This window comes from Sitodiplosis mosellana, unplaced genomic scaffold (assembly GCF_009176505.1).
Source record: "Sitodiplosis mosellana isolate CC-2019 unplaced genomic scaffold, AAFC_SMos_1.0 Smas_scaffold_6191, whole genome shotgun sequence".
In the NCBI taxonomy this organism is placed as follows: domain Eukaryota; kingdom Metazoa; phylum Arthropoda; class Insecta; order Diptera; family Cecidomyiidae; genus Sitodiplosis; species Sitodiplosis mosellana.
This window is the reverse complement of record NW_022601432.1, coordinates 5281940-5300820: the sequence shown is the minus strand read 5'-3', so window position 1 is coordinate 5300820 and position 18881 is coordinate 5281940. Positions and strand designations below refer to the sequence as shown.

The window sequence follows — 18881 nt, the reverse complement described above, 5'->3', positions numbered from 1 at the left end:
GAGTTTCTATGCTCAGCATATATCCTCAGCTATCTGTCATTGACTGGTAAATTCATAGGAACTTCTAAATGAACAAACAATTCACTTTGATGAACCGTAAAAAAAAATTGATTGAATCGCAGCGAAAATGGAATACGATGGAACATTTCAACATCGTTGGTTCAACAGAAGCACTGCACACGTGCCATGAATATTTGTCGATTTTATTGCTATTTTCATTGACAAAATGTTTCAACTAGATGTGTGAGCACCTGAGTTTATAACATTTCAATTGATTAGAAAACCGAAGAAAAAAAAACAATGTTAAAGAAAATGGTCAGAAAAAGCATTCACAAATCGGAAGAAAAAGAAACGGCGATGAAGGAATCGCATTCCATTGAATGCTTACTTAAAATCAACAACATTAAAGGCGTGTCGTTTTTTGTTTCAGTCTGAAAAGGTCAGAGGAAAATATATAGCTTTTTTCATTATACTTTGTAGCAATGGCATTTGTTTTTTTTTTTAACTCAATTTACGATTCGTGTGTGTAATTTTTAGATTATTTTTAAATTTTTTTTTTGTTTGTGTGTGTAATTTATCTTTTGATTCAGTTTAAATTTAGAATAATTTTCATTCAATCAATCATTAAGAAATGTTAAGTCGTAATTTCTTTGTTTACTTTGTTTTTTAGCTTATTGTTGTTGCTGCTGTTGCTGTTGTTACATGTCAAATGAAATTCGCATCGATTCGGATTTAAAGAGACATTTATATTATTCATGTTTGCCTTTTACATTTTCGAGTGTCTAACTTTATAATTATTGATAAAATTACGCAAAAAGAAAAAAAAATATATGTATATATATAACGATTCTCGACATTTAATGTTCCTTTCAATCAATGAACCAGATACCGTCGATAATCGGTGTAGTTGTTGTTTGTTTTTTTTTTAGTTGATAAACTAGATTCTCAAAATCATGTACAATTTAAAGTTTTGTTTAAATTTAATTTCCATATCATTGTGTTTTTTTATTCTCTTCTTATTTCTTTCTGCTCAAAACTGCTAACAGTGTATTTGGATGCGGCTGTTGGTTAACATGAAAGTGATAAATAAGTTTCCACATTGCATTTTGTTTATTCTTTTTTTTTTTTGTTATTTTTGGTTAAATTCCATTTTTGTTTTGCTTAAAATTGGACTGAACCGAAAAGAGAGAAGAAAAAAAATCGTATGTGTGTGTGTGTGTGTATGATGATCTCATAAATTTTGAGTTCGCTTCATAGTTTGATTATTATTTTGTTTCATTGTTTGTTGTTCTTTATTTAAATTTGCAATTATTGAATTTTATTCTTTTAAAATATGCTTATAGAATTTTTGTAATTTTTTTTTCTGGTTTTCTCATCTCAATTAATTAAGTGCGCAATTGGATTATTACTTGTTTTTTTTTTCATTCATTAAATAGAATATGTATCGAAAGTGTACACATTTTTTTTAGATTATTCACTTAAATAATTTTATTTGTTTTTTTTTTCTTGATTTTTTTTTTGCTTTGTTTGTTTTTTTTTCAATGAATTAAAGAGAGAAAAAAAATTGTTGAAGGTGCTACTTATTCAATACATGTATATATAGAAATAGTTTTTTTAGTCATTAATACATTACTTCATTTTATTTCTCATTTTATAGAAATTTTTGTTTTTTTTAATGATTATGCTGTTGCCGCTGTGATTTTTTTTTTTTTTTGTTCATTTGCCTTTTTTTTGAATTTTTTTTTGTTTCAAATCATTTTTTTTCCCCACTTAATTTTCTGTTTGTTTCTTATTCTTCAAATAATCTGATGTTGAAGTGATTTTCCATTTGTGAGTGTGTGGTTGTGTTGTAAATTTGTTTGTATTAAATGTATTTGCTATTTAAAGATTCATTTAAAGTGTATTTGTTGTTGTTTTTATCTATTGTTGATGTTTAAATTGTTGGTGGTGTTGCGACGATTCAGAACAAAAACGGTTCTTAATTTTCTCTCGTCGAAGCGATCTATGATTGTTGTTCGCCGTTGATTCAGTGACTACATTTTTTCTTCTTCTTCATTTTGTTTATCATTTTGTTGTTGTTTAAAAACACATTGCGCATGAATCATGATGGGCATTCGGCTGAACATTTTGTGATCCAAGAAGCGGCAATAAAACTACTTGACAAAATTATTTGGCAACGACAACGAACTTGTTTCTTTCCTTCTTTCTTTTTTTTAAACAAGCTAACAATTTGATGCATTTTTTTCTCTTTATTTTATTTGATTTAATGATATCCAACTCTATTGGGACTTTTTTTTTAAAATCATATTTTGTGGTTTTTTTTTCTTATTTTTCTCTCTCTCTCTCTCTCTCCCTCTCTCTCTCATTTTCTAAATTTACAAGAAGAAAAAAAAATTGTTGTTGGTTTTCATTTTTTGTTTGTTCCGCGAACGAGAAGTTCATTGATACGAGGCGAAATATTTTCATCAAGCAAACTTATTACGACTATCGTGGAGTATTGACTGAGGTTTGATCGTTTCACGATGATTCCGTTTTCACGCTGATGCCACACTTTCCACCATCGCCATCTTCGGCTTGGCTCGTCCCGCCGACTGGACCGCCAGCACCGCCACCGCCACCACCACCACCGTGACCGCCAGTTGGCCCACCAATTGGTGACGCACAATGCATAAATGCATCTTTTCGCGGTGGCATTCGTTCATTAATCGCATCCAAGCCCTTTGCTTCAGCGAATGAGGTGATTTTGTGATTTGGCGAGAATCCTTGAAGTGCTGCATTTCGGAAATTGGAATAGAGACAACGATTAGAATCGATTGGTGGGCAATTTTCAGAAGAATTTTTTTAAAAAATAACTTCGGATGAATGAATTTTGACAATTTTGACAAAAAAGCAATGACTGAGTGATTTTTTTGAAGAACAGAAACTATTAAAAGAATGCAAATTGATTGGCGATCATAATACAATGTGTGCTTACCATTTTTGAGTGAAGTTTTTCCACCGGATAAAGCACCCAATGGTAATGCACCTGTTGGTGTGAGACCTTTCAATTGTAACACCGATTCGGATTCCTCTCTGCAAATGGAAACAACCATAAAATTGAGTAGACAATTGTGCCATTGAAATAAATAGAATATCGTTTACTATTTTTTTTGTTATCGAAACACTTACCTGAGGACCGAGAACACGCGTGCCATTTTACCGATAGCACGAATTTTGTTTCGAATAACTTCCTTGCGCAAATTGGCTGCATTACCTGTATCCGGCCGATAAAAAAAATCAATCCCAATTAGTGCCCATGTTGACAATGATGATGCGTGCGATAGAGAGAGAGAGACCACCATCGAACAGTAGCAGATAGATATTTAGGTCAAGTCACAGAGTTTTGATAGAGACACAGTGAGAGAGTGAGACACACAGAGAAAATAACAGAGAATACAAAAAAAAATAAACCGAATGATTAGCAAATTTTCGATCGGAATGTCACATATTGTGTTGTTCATGTTTTTTCATAGAAAAAGTATAAATGAATTGAAAAATTTGATCTTGAAAACAGTTCCATTCCATCCGACAATAGATAGAGTCAACGTTTAAATCAAGAATATGAAATGAATCGAGAAAAAAAAAATTGGAAATCGAACGGAAAAAAAAAGAAATAAATTTGAAACGATCTCGACAAGAACGAGAGAAAGAGAAAGATAGATAGATAGAACAACAACATTAACAAAAGAGTATTTCAGTAATAAGTAACAAAGTAAATGAGAAATAAGCGAGAAAAATTTGATAATTAGCTGAATAAATTTGCATTTGTGTACTTACCGGCATTCGAAGTAGAAAAACCAAAAATTATTTAGTTTCAATTTGTTTGTGTGTTCATTACAGAGAGATTGATTTGTTTAATGTTTGCAGTTTGATTTTAGTTTGATTGTTTATTATATCAATTTGATTAATTGTTCGAAAATTGAATTGTTTTGTGCGTATCGTCGAAAGTCGATCGATTGATCGAAACAGCAAATTGATATTTCGAGTGATGTTGAATTGGTTGTGTGCGATTTTTTGTTTGTCATTTTATTATAGGTTTTTTGTTTGTTTTGTAAAGTAAAGTTGCAGGCAGCAGATGAACAATGGACACACGCATCAAAAATCGTCGCATTGATTTAAAGTTGAGTGTTTTGGTTTTATTGGTTTTATCGTTCAATTTAGTATTTATGATATGTTGTAATTGCGTGTGTGTGTTTGATTGGTGTTGTGGTTGGCCGTGTGTTGAAAACCATCGCAATTGATTGGTTTTTTGTTTGTTTTTGGTTCAAACATTTTGGTGTGGATTGTGAATTTAAAAAAAAAAAATAGAAAGAAAAGTAAACAAAACCGAAATTAGAAAATTTTCACAAAATAAGTCCATAAATTAAGAAAAGAAAAATTTTAAAACACAAACGTCAACAAAAAAATTTCACAAATTAAATATATGTCAAATACAAAATTAAAAAATTAGTAGAAAAATAAACAAGAATAATTTTGTTAATTGAAAAAAAAAAAACAGAAAAAAAAATTCGGCAAAAAATGCAGAAAAACAAACGAAAGCAACAAAACGAAATGGTGTGATATGAAAATGGTTGGAATTGGTTTTGGGTTAAAAAAAAAGAAAGTGTTCGGTGTTTGTTGAAGATGGCGGTGTGAATTTTGTTTTTTGTTTTCGATTTGAAGGATTGCAAAAGGGTTGTTATTTTTTTGGTTTGAAATATGGTGCACAAATTGAAGAGGTTTGCATTTTATTTGGAATTTTTTCATTTAAAATTGTGATGCCGAATTGTTACGTGTTATGGTGTGATAAGCATGAGAACATTTCGTTCAATGATTTTGTTCGGTATTATTTTTGTTTGTTTAATTTTTTGTTTGTTTTTTTTTTTTTTTTGAAAGTTGAAAATAAGAAAGGAAAAAAAAGAAAAACAATTGTAAGTATTTTAAAATAGAAAATATGCAATATATTGAATTGGTTTTTTTCTGTCTAAAGTTTGGATCAATAAATAAAGAAACATTTTTACCGGAATATAAAGAAAAATATTGGATTTTTTTTTCTGTTGTTGGTTCGAACACAAAACAAAAATATATGAGGCGGTTCAACTGAGCGAAATGGAAATTGGAACTGTTTTTTTTTTCTTTCAACAATGCATAATAATTATGTCCATTTTGTGGGCATAATTTTAATTTTTTGATACCAAATAGGGAACTCCTTCCCAACGATATTTGCATCAAATTCTTTTTCATTACAATTTTTTTTTTTTTCATTTATTCGAATGAAAAAGTCCAACACGTTCCATATCGCTTGGTTGAATTGTTAATAAAGCGTATTAAAAATTGCTACGGTTTTTCTTTCTCTATAAAAAAGCGTTCAAACATACGGTTCTTCATATGTATGGAAGAATATAATAGGATAAAAACAAATGTTGGTAAAGAAAATATTGATGGGAAAAATGGTAGATAGAGCAAAAACTGAATGAAAATGCAAGTCAGCGATTTGTTGTCGATTCGAGACAGAAAGACAGACGGATAGAGAGATAGATGAAGAGAAAACCACACGCGAATGATTGAAAGCAATGAAACCACTACGAATTGTAATTCATTAATTGCTTGAAGAAAAAAAAATCCGAGAAATTTCCACACGATTAAAGTAAATAATACACAAAATACAAAACGTTTGCGTTACATATTTTTTTAGAATTTTTAGGAGAAAAAACAAGTTTTTTTTTCTTGGTTAAATCTGAAAAAAGAAATCAGTATGATATTATCATTTGGCACACGCACACGTACACACAACGCAGTCGCCTTTTTTTTTGTAACAACTTACACATCTTCTTAACCGGAGGTCTGACAACGAGCTTTTGTCGGATTACTTTGGTTTGATGGGACAGATATTGGCATTTGATATTGTTTTGTTTTGGTTATTTGGTGGTATATTTGTTTGAGTGGGAAATAGAAATCGGTTTTTGCGATGACAATAGCGTGCAATGGCATTTTTTTCATATCAAGTCGTTCACATTGCATATACAATACCGTTTTGTTTTGTTTTTTTTTTTGTTGGGGACAGGTTGGTTACCAAATCGAATCGTGTTTTTTTTTTATATTATTGAGGCAATGTGTTGTTTGTATTTTACATCCGGGGATGTTAATTTTTCGTTTGAAATAAAGAGAACGATAGACAAATGAAAAAAAAAGTTGAACAAATAAGATTAAAAACAAGTATTTATATAAACTGGATCATTCGAAAATTTGAAAAAGAAAAAGAAATTTGACCATTTCAATCAAATGTTAGGCGCAAAATAAAATTATTGCCAGAAAAACAAGCGATAAAAACCAAAAAAACATTTGCCAGAAACAAAAATTACAGAAGCATCGACGCTCGTTAGAAATGCTTAGGCGATTGTAATCAATGTTTCAATGAATATATCGAAACAATTTTGTGTTTGAACCAAACAAGCTATAAATCGGTCAGTAAGTATGCTAAGCGAAAAGAAAAACAATTTTTTTGGGGAATAGCAGAAAGCGGTGTTAATTGTTTGTTCGGTTATTGGGACCAGCCGAAAATGTATTCTCAGATTTTTGTTGCTGTTGTTGTTGGATAAGTGACTGATGAAAACGTGTTGTTCGTTGTGTGTTTGGCGTGGACTCAAGTAATAAATTTACGCCTACCAATGCCAATGATCATCCTACAGCGATTGCTTGGTATAAAAAAAAAAACGAACGACTTGCATGCGTGGTTCAACCAAATTTTTCCGTTTAGACGCGGAAATAGAGTGCTTTCTCATGATCTACTGATTCCGGGAATGCCAGCCATTTTTCGTTACCATCCATTTCTATTCGTATTCTTTTCGCTGATGAAGATGGTGTGATTGGCTCCTTATGTAATTGCCTTGCGTCTCAGCTTAGGTGCACCACGAATTCGGTGTGTGGTCGAATTCCTACCATCATTCCTTGTTATGCGATATGCCGATAGTTACATTGATTTATGGTTTTCATTCCAGTCGATCTCCTTTATCTCGTCTCTCTCTCTCTCTCTCTCTCTTTCTCCCTGTGTCTCTGTGTGTAGGTACGATATGCTCTTTGCTAGATTTGAATAAATGGCATTCCCGAAAGCAGCGCCAGTAGCATACCTGTGTTCAATGCACCAATATATATAATAATTGACATGCGAAAAATGTGGCTGAACCATGCGGTAAACCGTTTCATCTCTATTTAACGTAGGTGCTAGTGCAATCGTGACATTTGTTTTTGCTCAATCAATGCCGATGAAAGGGAATAGAAATGAACGAACGAAAGGAAGAAAAAGAAACGGGCCATTCAAAGAAGATATAATGGAAAAAGAGATGGAGTGAGAGAGAGATGAAGAAGAAGAAGAAGAAGAAGAAGAAAAAAAAAAGAAACACGGAAGCCAGATATGGAATAAAAGCCAAATCGGAAAACCGATTTTTTTTTCTTCGATTTTACGGAATCAAAAAGCAAAAACGAATTTGTTGTTGGAGAAAGCGTTTCGAGAGAAATAGAAAGAGTTTGGGAATAAGAGGGAAAAAAAGACATTTTAGAAAAACTACAGAAAGGAAAAAATTAAACAGAAAGAAAGTGTTCTAAACTGTTTTCAACCGTATGAAAAAACAAATCACTAAATCTAACACCTTTGAAATGATGTTAGAGAAAAGAAAAACGTATTTTTTTTTGTTTTCGGCGGGGGAAAGGGTGGGAAAACTAACTAACCAAAATAAAATACAAAAATAAAGAATTTAAGGTAAATAAAAAAAGGAGTAGGGGAAAATATGTTGAAGAATATCTTACCGTCGGCTGTACTCAGGCAAATAAATTGTGTGTATGTTTGTGGAAAATTTGTTTTTTTGTTGGTTTTTTTTTCGTATGTGTGTTGGTGGTTGTTGTTGTTGTTGTTGATTTGATTTTCGGTATAAAGACACAATTTTTCATTTGTTATGTACGCCGATATATCCAATTCCATTCAGGCATAGAAATTCAGTAGTTTTTTGTTTGTTTTGGTAATTTGGATGGATTCGTTTTTGTATATGTGTGTGTGTGTAAAAGATTGTTATTTGTTGGATCAGTTTGGAATTTATGGTGATACACAGATCGAGACAGAATACAAAGATTTTGTTTTATATATAAATGGAGAGAAAAAAAAGAGAGAAAAAAACAGAGAATTTAATTTTAGTTTGGTCAAAGCAATGAAAATAGAATATAAATATATGTGTATAAAAAAGTACGATTTTTTTTTCTGTAGCTATACCCTCAAGTCAAACGTGTTAACCAAGAAATCTAGGAAACTTTGGTTGTTTCTTTTTCAATCTTCTCTACGTTCGCTACAACATAAAATAGTCAACTTTTTGTTCCATCTCATTCGAATGGAAATGAAGAAGAAGGGGAAAAAACGTTTCCACGAAATTAAAAATGGTTTTAATGAAAAGAAAACAAGTTTTGAAATGGAAAATACTCGATTAATTTATTAAAGGAAAAAAACGGAAACGGAAAAGCATTTTATATCTGTGCACTTCAAGCGCCGCTGCCACCTGCTTATCTGGCCATTAGACTGCTCTCGAAGTGCACAGAGTTGGAATTTTTAAATGCAAAATGCACCAAACAAACAAACAAACACAAAAAAAATAGAAAAGATTATTTGAAACCAGAAAATGTTGTGTTTAGAAAATAAAATAGCTGACGAGCATAAGTAAATGAAAAGCAAACGCGCGAGTTGGGGGGGATAAAAGTGTCGTTTCGATTTGGTAAATCTATCTTAATCAAACATCTGATTCAAGTCGAAAAATGCACCTTTTCCCTCCCGCACTCATGAACAAAAGCTTGACTGGAAACTCAACGGAAATTTCATTTAAAAAAAAAAAAACAAAAAAATAAAGAAGAATATTAAGTAATCGCAGATAAATGGAGCTTGGTTGAGATTAACTAAAGAGTGACAAAAAAAAAATTCAAGTAAAAAGATCTTGGACACAAATAGTATCTTGGTTTGTAATATTCAAAAAGAAAATCGAGCGATTGAGGGTCCGAATGCAGAGTGTGTATTTAAATCGCAATAAATTACCTTCTTCGAGTGCATCGTCAGTATCCGACATCAGTTCATCATCCGAACAAATGTTCAACACATTGACCAGCATTTCGGTTACCTGTTTGTGTGTCGACGTAGAAAGACATTAATATGATCAAAACATTTGACAAAATGTGCACGATGCCGCGAAAGGCAATGCCAACACACGTACCTTTTCACCGACAAATGGCAATGACCATGTAAACACATCCATGAAATTTGGAAGCCAGTACGGGTGAGGTGAGCAATTAAATTGTCTAATATTCATTACATTGTTTTCATATTTCAATACAGCGGCCTGTAGATGATCGAAAAAAAAAATTGATCAAGGTTAGTTGGTAGATGTATGTGAATCAAGGGCTGATGCTGGACCAGTTATTTGAAGTGTGTGTGTGTGTGTGTGTGTGTGTGTGTGTGTTCGTTACCTTGTTATTGTAAACATCCAAATAATTTGGCGCCGAAAATATCGTAATCAACGATGGAAAACCTGTTGTTTGACTCTTTCGGTACATTCGGTATCTGAAATGGATGGAATATCAATGAATTACGTATGGCTGAGAGAGAGAGAGAGAGAGAGAGAGAGAGAGAGAGATAGAGAGAGGGAGCCCACTTACCCGGCATCTTGTGCTTCATGTGCCCTAATTATTGATAGTAAATTATTGTTTTGAAGGAAATCGCAACACGCCGCATAACTGAAATCGAAATACACGAAAAAAAGAAACATTCAAAGTGATTATCGCATTCGGTTCAAGTGATGATAAGAATTGGTCAAAAAGAATTTGAACAGCGGACAGATTTGCCTAACAATAATTGCTTACCTGTAAAAATACGAACAACCTCTCACTGAATTATGCGAAAAGAAATCTGAATTTTTCTCGTTACCAAAATCTTCTAATGGATCCGACCACAATAGATCACACATTGCACCATAGGCTGGTGGTTCCTTAAATCTATCCAGCTGTTGTTTTTATTTAAAAAAAGAAAAAAACAAATGAAAGAGAATCCGAGATGTTAGTGGTGTTTCGTCAAAAACCGGAGACAAAATGAAAAGAAAAAGATCGATACCTTTCTAATATCATCTAAATCATGAATCTCGGGCGATAAACCGCCATGTACACATAGAAATTGTTGATTCATTAATGCAGCTAACGGTAAGCAGTCGAATGCTTCCATACACGCGATGTACACACGTTCCGAATACTTTATTCGACCTAAAAGCCAAATCATATTTAATGTTATTGTATTCTTTTTTTCTTTCCCGCCATTCAATCACTTTGCCCATTTTGAATCACCAAAAAGTGATATTTTTCTATTTTTCGTCAATTTTTGTTGCTCGTGCTATTTTTTTTCTTCTTGTTCTTCCCCCCGCTTCATCTTCCATACAAATTGCAATTTCCGGTGGAAATATCATTTTTATTTTCGTAATAATTGGTTAGCAATTGCTAATGAAATTCCAATAATTTAATAAAATTATTGCCAGCAATATGGGGAAAAAGAAAATTAAAAAAAAAAAAAAACGAACTGACTGATTTTTTGGATAGTAAAATTGAGTATCGTTCTGGATCATTTATGTGCATGCACACATATTTCATGCATCACTGCAATGGCGTGTCGAGATTGTGTTGAGCACATTTAATCACACATTTTTCTGGGTTAGCGATTTCAATTCGACAACCCAAAGAGTTCAATCGATGGAAAGAGAACGCAAACGAGTGCGCGATGGAAAGAGAGAGACTTCTCGTCGAATGAAGCGTGAAAAAAATCAACTGGGGTATTTTACGAGCGCATGTGAGTAATCGATTTTGAAGGTAATTTCAAGAGGAATGTTTGCATACGGAATCAAATGTTTCAAATTGCTTCGATATTTTACTTCGTGTTTTTTCTCTCTCTCTCTCTCTCTCTCCCTCGATTCAATGTATTTTATTCATTTTGTCCCTGTCTCGTACTCTCACTCTCACTCTTTCCATCAAGTGGAAAAGTATTTCATGACGCGAAACATAAGCGTGGCGAAAAAGAATGGCTTGCAACCATGACTCCTATTCACTTTTCTACTAATTTGAATATTGCTGTTGCATTTTTCCAAACCGGCGCGCACCGAATGAATTTGATTTTTTTTTCTGCTTCTGTCGTTGTTTTTAGTCTCTTATTCTATGACTACTTCTTCTTCTGCTGCTACTGCTGCTGCTTTAAACTGGTGCAACAACGAGAAGAGAAGCGAAAAAGTTGTTCTCAAAACTATTTTCACTGGCACACACACACACACACACACACACACACACACACACACACACACACGCAACATGTATATGGTTTGTATAGAATGCAGCCGGAGCGCTTTTATTGCGCTTTTAAGAAGAACACTTTTTTCGTGATTTCTTTTTCATTTTCATCTTCATTACTCTGAGTGTGTAAAATTGCATTGAAACGCAGGCAGTGAGTGGCATTATAGGCTACTCATGGTTCGTCGCCGTCTCTGGTGCGCACATTTTCAAGCATACATAAAATATCTACGAGTGCGCCGGAATTAGTTAGAAAATACAAGTTGAATGGCATGCAGCGCTGACCGAACACACACACACACATTCTCTCTCTATCTTTATACCTATCTCACACTCACTCGATCTACTTTTATGTCGCTCTATCTAATTTTGTACACACGAACTTTATTTTTAACTTTGCCACGTTAAAGTTTATCGGGCAATATTAAAATCCTTTAGCATGTCAAATTGCAATTTTAAGGCTGATGCATATTTGCTGCACTCTTTCGCCCTCTCTCGCTCTCTCTTGCTCTCTATGTCGATAAATTTTGTGACTCGCGAAGCACATGAGCGCACATTTTTCCTACTAAAAATCTATCTATATTTTTTTCTTTCGCAGTGGCCGAACGGTAACGGTTAATATAAAAATTCATATTTTATGGCTTCCGTTTGGCCCAACCTCTTGCAAAGCAATGCTGCGTCACAAACAAAAAAAAAACCCATTGCATATGAGTTGGGCAACACACTAGCAGCCAGTAGAAGTACATTCATAAAAAGTTTTACATTTCTTCTCATTAAATTCAAAAATGAAAACTTTACACATGAGATCTGATATGAAGCTGAGGGGGGAGGTTATATCAGAAAGCGTACCACGAATTTATGGGCGAAAATACAAAATGGGATTTTTGCATATTTAACGCCACAAAAATGGACTCGTTCACTCGATGTATTTCGGCCCACCGAAAATCACATTGAAATCTACCGTACACCATTTGTAGAATGCAAGCAGGAAATGTTTCAACATTTACCGTTGATCGAAGCGAGTGAATGAGAGAAACGGATTTTTTTTTATTTGTTTGTGTGTGTTTTGGTAATAATTCGATGTTCTGATTGGAATATTCAGCGAATTCGTTTGCAGAAATGATGTTTAACGTAAAAAAGTTACGAAATGAATTTGTACATATACACAGACACACACACATAATTTTATCGCAGCGAAATTCCATTTCAAATTATTCTCAGGTTGCTTTGAAAATATTTTTTCTTTTTTTTCATTAGCCACAATATTCATGATCTATATCAAACAGGTGCATGGCGCGGACGCTAAATGTTACCGAATTGCATTGCAAAACTGAGGGGAAAACAAACTAACCAAAATAAACAATAGCACACAGAGCACAAACAAAACGAGAAAGAGCATTTTGTATTCCATTTTTTTAGTAAACTGATTTGTTTTTGTTCGATGGTCTTGTTTCGTTACTATTGGCTACGAACTTACATTCTTGTTTGAATGTGAAATATTCTGTGAGATGTCGGCATTCGTGATTTCCACGCAGTAAAAATAATGTAGTTGGATAACATAATTTCAATGCCCATAAATACAGAACACACTGCATTTGCACAATGGATTGGATGGTTTTGGATGTTTTTTTTTGTTGTTGTTGTTTGATGCGGTTTTGGTCGATTGGTTCGGGTTGGTTCGTTGATTGGTTGTTTTCAATTGTTTGGTTTTGATTATGGTTATTTGTTGTCATTGCGAGATGGCGCGAACGAACGCAGGTGAACGTTGAGATCACACATACAGAGGGTACACAAATGGTGATGTTTGAGAAAAAAAAATCGTCGCACGTTTCATATCGAGCGTTTATGTGGTGAATATCGATGTGAGATAGAGCGAGCAATTGATTTGATTTGGACAAATACGCACAAGTCAATTAGATTCCAAAAATGGCCACCAAAAGCGAACACATATTCCAATCATCAGGAGCAACGAAATCAATTTGACCGAAAACCGAGACCAATGATGACGATGAGCGTGGAACGTAAGATGAGCCAGAATAGAAAAAGAGAGACAAAATTCAATGAGATTCAATGAAACATACACATGAAAAAGAAAAAAAAACGACGTTAATGGTATGCGTCAAATGTCGGGTAGAAGGATAAAAAAAATGATTCAATGCGAAAGTGGTTGTCGCAATTGAACGAATTGTGGAAAATTGAAACCCACTTTCCTACCGGCCACTTAACACATACACAACAAACAGAAAGAGCATGCACGGAGTGTATTCATTGGAATATACACGTGAGCAACGTATGTACATACCTCTATGCTAAAGTATCCTCGATCAACGTAATCGCCGAGAAAAAGATATTTTGTTGATGAAGGCGGTCCACCAACTTCAAATAATTTCATGAGATCATAAAATTGTCCATGAATATCACCACATACTGAAATGACAGAGATAAGAAAGAAAGTAAAAACCGTATAATAGGAGCTTGGTTGGGAACGCATGATGTTTGATATTTTGGGTTCATTTTTTTTTCTTGGTTTTTGGCAACACACAATGTCTTTGACGATGACGATGACGGCGTGTCAATTTATGCAAATGCATGACATCCGTCTCCAACCGAAAAATCACAAGCGATTCTCATCATTTCAATGCACGCGTACAAATACACCACACCTTTCTTTTCCAATGATGCGATGCATTCATAATGGTACTTTGAAATTCTGATTAAGGAAAATGAATGGACGATTTACGGCAACTGCAGAACCATTGGATGGGGTTTTTAGCCTCATCGTTTGTGTTTCGTTTTTTTTTTCTTTCGTTCTTCACGGCAATTTCAAGTGGAAATTTTGGGTTAGCCAAATGTGATTACAGTGTTTTCGCTAGTCGATGGCAACGGGTTTCATGTTCTACATTTTGGCTAATCACAGAGTTCAATGGTGCACCAGTTGCAATTTAATCGTCATCTCATTTCCGCAAGATTGATGTTTGCCCAGACATCCGCTTCACTTTTTTATGATGGGTTTTCAAGTGTGTGTGTGTTGATTTTTTTTCCTGCCCAAAATTCAGAATTACATGTAATTAAACAAAACAAGACGGTGATGTTACCTGTGACGGGCGCTTCAATATCAATCATTGTTTTTTCCGATTTAAGTAGAGTGGCACCTTCTTGTATGATACGTAAGGCGGCCGCTTCTTCAATTCGTCCTTCAAGTATAAAATGTTGCTTAAGTACATCGGATTGAGGTTTGCCGGTACGCGCATCAAACACTTCTGCTACGGTTAATTTATGGCTTGGTGGAAAAGGTACACCTGTATGTGCGCGTTTGTTTTTTTTTTTTCGAGAAAAAGATGGCATTTTGCAGGAAGAAAAGAAAAAAAAAGTAGATAAATAACGACACGATTAAATCAGTGGAATCATTGCTATTTATCACATACGCAACGCAAATAAAAAAAACGAAACGAAACAAAACCCATTAGCGTTAAAATGGGAGATTTGTTTTAGATGTGCGTTTCGTTTTATAGTCGTGCGCAAGCTAATTTTCCGGCAGCATCGAAAGGGGAATAATTGAATGTACTTACTATCGATGGCTCGATCGGTGGTCGAGTGCTTTTTCTCTGTGGCTTGTTGATCTTGTGTTTGCTGTGGCTGTTGTTGATTTGTTGACGACGATGTTGTTGTGGTACCTGTTGTATTGGTTGCCGATGCACTTGTACTAGAATGTTGCTGATTCGAAGACATTTTCAGCTCAGGCTCTCTGCTCCCTCGGTTCGATATATCTCTCTCTCTCTTTCACTTTGCCACTCTTTCACTCGCTCTATGGCGCTCGTTAACTTCCTCACTCTCTATCTCTCCCCCTTTTTCTCACACGGCACACGAACACACAAGCACACTCACACCCACTAGATGCCAAAATTAAAACTCCTTTTTTATCACTTGTTTTTTTTTTATTATTATTAATTTTTCTTGTTATTGTTGTTCCACGTCTTTTCTTCTATCACTAAATTGTGTGGTGTTGATCCGTTTATTCCAACACAATTGGTCCGTATGCACACTTGGTATGTTTTTTTTTTCTTCTTTTCGTTTTCTATAATTTCTTCTTTTTCGCTCTCTATTTAGAAATTGTTTCACTTGTTACTTAAATAACATACATACACACACACAGTGAGAAAGAGAAAGAGGCATAGGATGTGCTCCTCTTCTTGTTTTCTTCTATTATTATTTCTTTTTTTTTCTTTTCCTCTCTTTATTATCAAGGATTAGTTATAATTGTTGATTGTAAATCGTATAATTGGATGATTTGCCTTCGTTTCGTTACGTTGCTATGCACTGATTCGCTTCACTTTAACACTACTTGGGCGTTCTTTCAATGCGAAAAACTGAAATAGAAAGAAAAAAAATACACACATATTACACCATTTGTACAGCAATAAGACGAAAGAGAGAGAGAGAGAGAAACAAAATGGCAACTGAATGGAGAGAAAGAAAAAAAAACTTTTTCTCTTGAATTATGAGATTCGCTGGGCAAAATCTTTCTCTATCCAACATCCATGAGCTAGATGAAAGAATGAAGAAGAAAAAGTGTCAACAGCAAACAAGCATCTGATTTTATTTTGCGACAAATGTTGAACGTAAGTTGTTTGTGATTTGTTATGGATGGTGTGATAGTGGTGGTGGTGTTTTCGTGGCTGAAGAAAAAAACAATTTTTATTATTCAACTTTTGCTAAAACTACTCCAATCAGTTCTATGATTTCTCAAGTTAAATACGGGCTGTAGTGTATAGTTAAAGTTATCAAAAGAATCCATTTGTTTAATTAAATGCAGTCTCAGTTTACACACTTCTTAATTTTTCTCATTATTATCAGCAATAGTAGTTCGTGTAGCGTGTTTTTTTTTGCTCATATCAAAAGAGGATTTCCACCATTTGAATTGTACCAATAAAACCAAACCCTAATGCATATGCATGGAATTTTCTCTTATATTGTTTGCCATAAACGTGTTGAGTTTTCAACTTTAATCGTTTGTCATTGTCACACAATTGTAAATTTTATTATTGCATTTGGTGTTAATTGCATGAAATGTCATTCAGTTATATGACCGCAACCGAAAAAAAACAGTCTAAACGATAAAAATCACTACCGTCTCGTTGCGGTGATGACAATTGTGTTCTCTGTTACATAGAGCACGGAGAGAGAGAGAGACCCACACAAATGCTTTGACGAAAGCAATCAAAAGGAATATTTGATTTTAGACACACATAACTCATGAAAAGTGCACATTCAAACCGCACACTTGTTATTTATTCCATCTTTCGCTCGTTTGATTTCCGTTTCAAAAGCTTACACAGTCACAAACACTCATTATACCACAGACACATATACCGACATTCCAAAACATTACCAGAACCAACATCGAATGTTAACCCTTATGCTTAAATCCTTTTTTTTGTGCTTTGAGTTTGATAAGTCAATAACAGTTTTAGTGATGAGATGATTAGAGAGATAGTCGGGGAGGAAAAAAAAAACGATTACAATCAAGTAGCGAACGATTGAAAACTTTTCGCTCAAATTTATCTTGCTAACCCTTTTTTTTTGATGGCAGGAAAAAATATACCGCACAAAAACACACACACATTCCATGTGTCGTTGTGGACTGGGGTTGCATTGCGCTGCGCTTTATGTGCAAATTTCCAACAATGTGATGTGAATCAAATTGTATTTTCGATGAGTTTAATTGGATATCATGTGGATAATAGTGTGGAAGCCTGAAGTCACATGACATTTAATAATGAACAAGAGGTGAGGACAAATATCCGAAAGAAGTGAGCGAACAAACGAGTGTGCGCTAAGTATTTTTGTTTTTGTTTGTATGTTTCTTTTCAAAATGTGCTGAATGTGTGGAAAAAAAATTAAATTATAAAACAAATTCAATAAAAACGACTGCGATGATTGAAAATGTGATCGATGCCATAAATATTGGCGTTGAAACGGGAAGCTATTGCATTAAATTCTGAGTCGAAAGAGAAAATCGTCACAAAATGAACCACATTATGCTCACAGACAGACACATACAATTGACACCACATTCCGATATTTTTCGAACTGGTTCATGAAAATATCAGCAATTTACTAACGTTCGAGCGAGGTGGGACTGTGCCATATACAATACGTGCCATAAACTCACAAGCCAATTGGTGGTTTTCATTTTCTCGGTCGATTCGAAAATTTTAACACCTTGTGTGGCTTCTTTGATAGTTTTAATTGTCACTTGCTATTTACTGAATGCCCCGTTTGAATGTGCTTAAGACGTTTATGCGCATTTCCTTCATGCTATTACTTTCCGTTCGTTTCAAACCGATCGGTATGTGTGCGGTCGGCGGGGATTTGGTGATGCGGTAATAATGTTGACAGTAATTGAAGCTTATTCGCTTCTTTTTGTCTCTAATGTTTTTTTCTTCTTGCTTGCTTAGGTGTAAAGAATGATAGAAGAAGAAGAAGAAGAAGAAGAAGAAGTAAAAAAAAGAACCAAACCGCAAAGACGGAATTTACCGTAATTCCACACGGCAAAAGTGTAGATAAAAAACAATTCAGCGGTGATTTTGGTGTGTTCAGTCGTTCACTTGGGAATACTCGGCCACAACATGAAATATATTCCAATGAATTTAAAAGTTGGTATTTCATTTTACATTACAAAGGACACATTAAAGAGCACATGTTTTTTTTTTTCTACAAATAAGTGGGCATTTGTGTGCCTTTCTGTGTTTATAATGTCGCGAGCAAAGCGAAACGAAAAATACCCGATTCAGGATTCATCGATATCATACAATTTTATGGCAGTTTTCGATTATTTTTGCGGTTTGACACGTGTCGATGGTTGTTTTCAAAGGTTTCTATTCACGCTTACACACACAGGCAATCACCGCTTGGACGCTTATCAGCGGAGACGCAGCTGTGAATGTATTCATTTGTGTTTTTTGTTAGCGTATGTAATTCGTTTGAATGGCTCCATTCCGTTTCAACATACAGATTTACAGGCAATAACATATTATTAACTATACTTAATAACATAATAATAACGGCCGATATATTGGTCCAACATAATATAATAATAACGTTATTAAGATTCAGCATAATAATAACATAATATGTTATGCGTTATATCGGGTGTTATCTTAATAAATCCTAAGATTCGGCGGTAATAACATTTTATAAACTATAATAATAACATATTATTAAGATGGATTTATTAATTCAATTAATAACATATTATTAAGATACAATCTTAATAACACTTTTTTCGCGCATTTTTTTCGCCGGAGCACTGACAAGTTGTTTTTTCACTGCGGATTACACACATGAATTTTTGCACTGTTGCAATGAAATTAAAATGACTCTTTGAAACGGAATTATCATGTGGACTTAAACATTAAGTTTAGGAAATCGTCAGTCCCGACCTTGAAAGGATCAATTTACCATATTTGAACCCGTGAGCATAAAAACAACGTATTGACTCTTCGCCGATGAAT

The 18881-nt window shown here is 34.1% G+C and overlaps 1 protein-coding gene across 14 annotated transcripts in view; it reads right to left on the bottom strand.

Moving 5' to 3' along the window:
• Positions 1 to 2340: 2340 nt before the first annotated feature.
• Positions 2341 to 18881, bottom strand: part of LOC129576832 (serine/threonine-protein phosphatase 2B catalytic subunit 2-like) — a 40583-nt gene continuing 24042 nt past the window's right edge. For 10 of the 14 annotated variants that reach the window (XM_055462666.1, XM_055462656.1, XM_055462659.1 and 7 more), the window contains exons 2-15: positions 14937 to 15734; positions 14463 to 14666; positions 13670 to 13794; positions 12845 to 12956; positions 10154 to 10299; positions 9907 to 10046; positions 9703 to 9780; positions 9514 to 9607; positions 9261 to 9386; positions 9086 to 9167; positions 5843 to 5887; positions 3169 to 3244; positions 2975 to 3072; positions 2341 to 2771 (exon numbers count right to left, since the gene is read on the bottom strand). In XM_055462666.1, the coding sequence (XP_055318641.1) occupies positions 2518 to 2771; positions 2975 to 3072; positions 3169 to 3244; positions 5843 to 5887; positions 9086 to 9167; positions 9261 to 9386; positions 9514 to 9607; positions 9703 to 9780; positions 9907 to 10046; positions 10154 to 10299; positions 12845 to 12956; positions 13670 to 13794; positions 14463 to 14666; positions 14937 to 15096 (1740 nt within the window). In that variant the 5' untranslated portion in view covers positions 15097 to 15734 and the 3' untranslated portion in view covers positions 2341 to 2517. The remainder of the gene's footprint in view (positions 2772 to 2974; positions 3073 to 3168; positions 3245 to 5842; positions 5888 to 9085; positions 9168 to 9260; positions 9387 to 9513; positions 9608 to 9702; positions 9781 to 9906; positions 10047 to 10153; positions 10300 to 12844; positions 12957 to 13669; positions 13795 to 14462; positions 14667 to 14936; positions 15735 to 18881) is intronic. The other 4 variants (XM_055462667.1, XM_055462670.1, XM_055462669.1 and 1 more) reach the window with 1 other exon arrangement.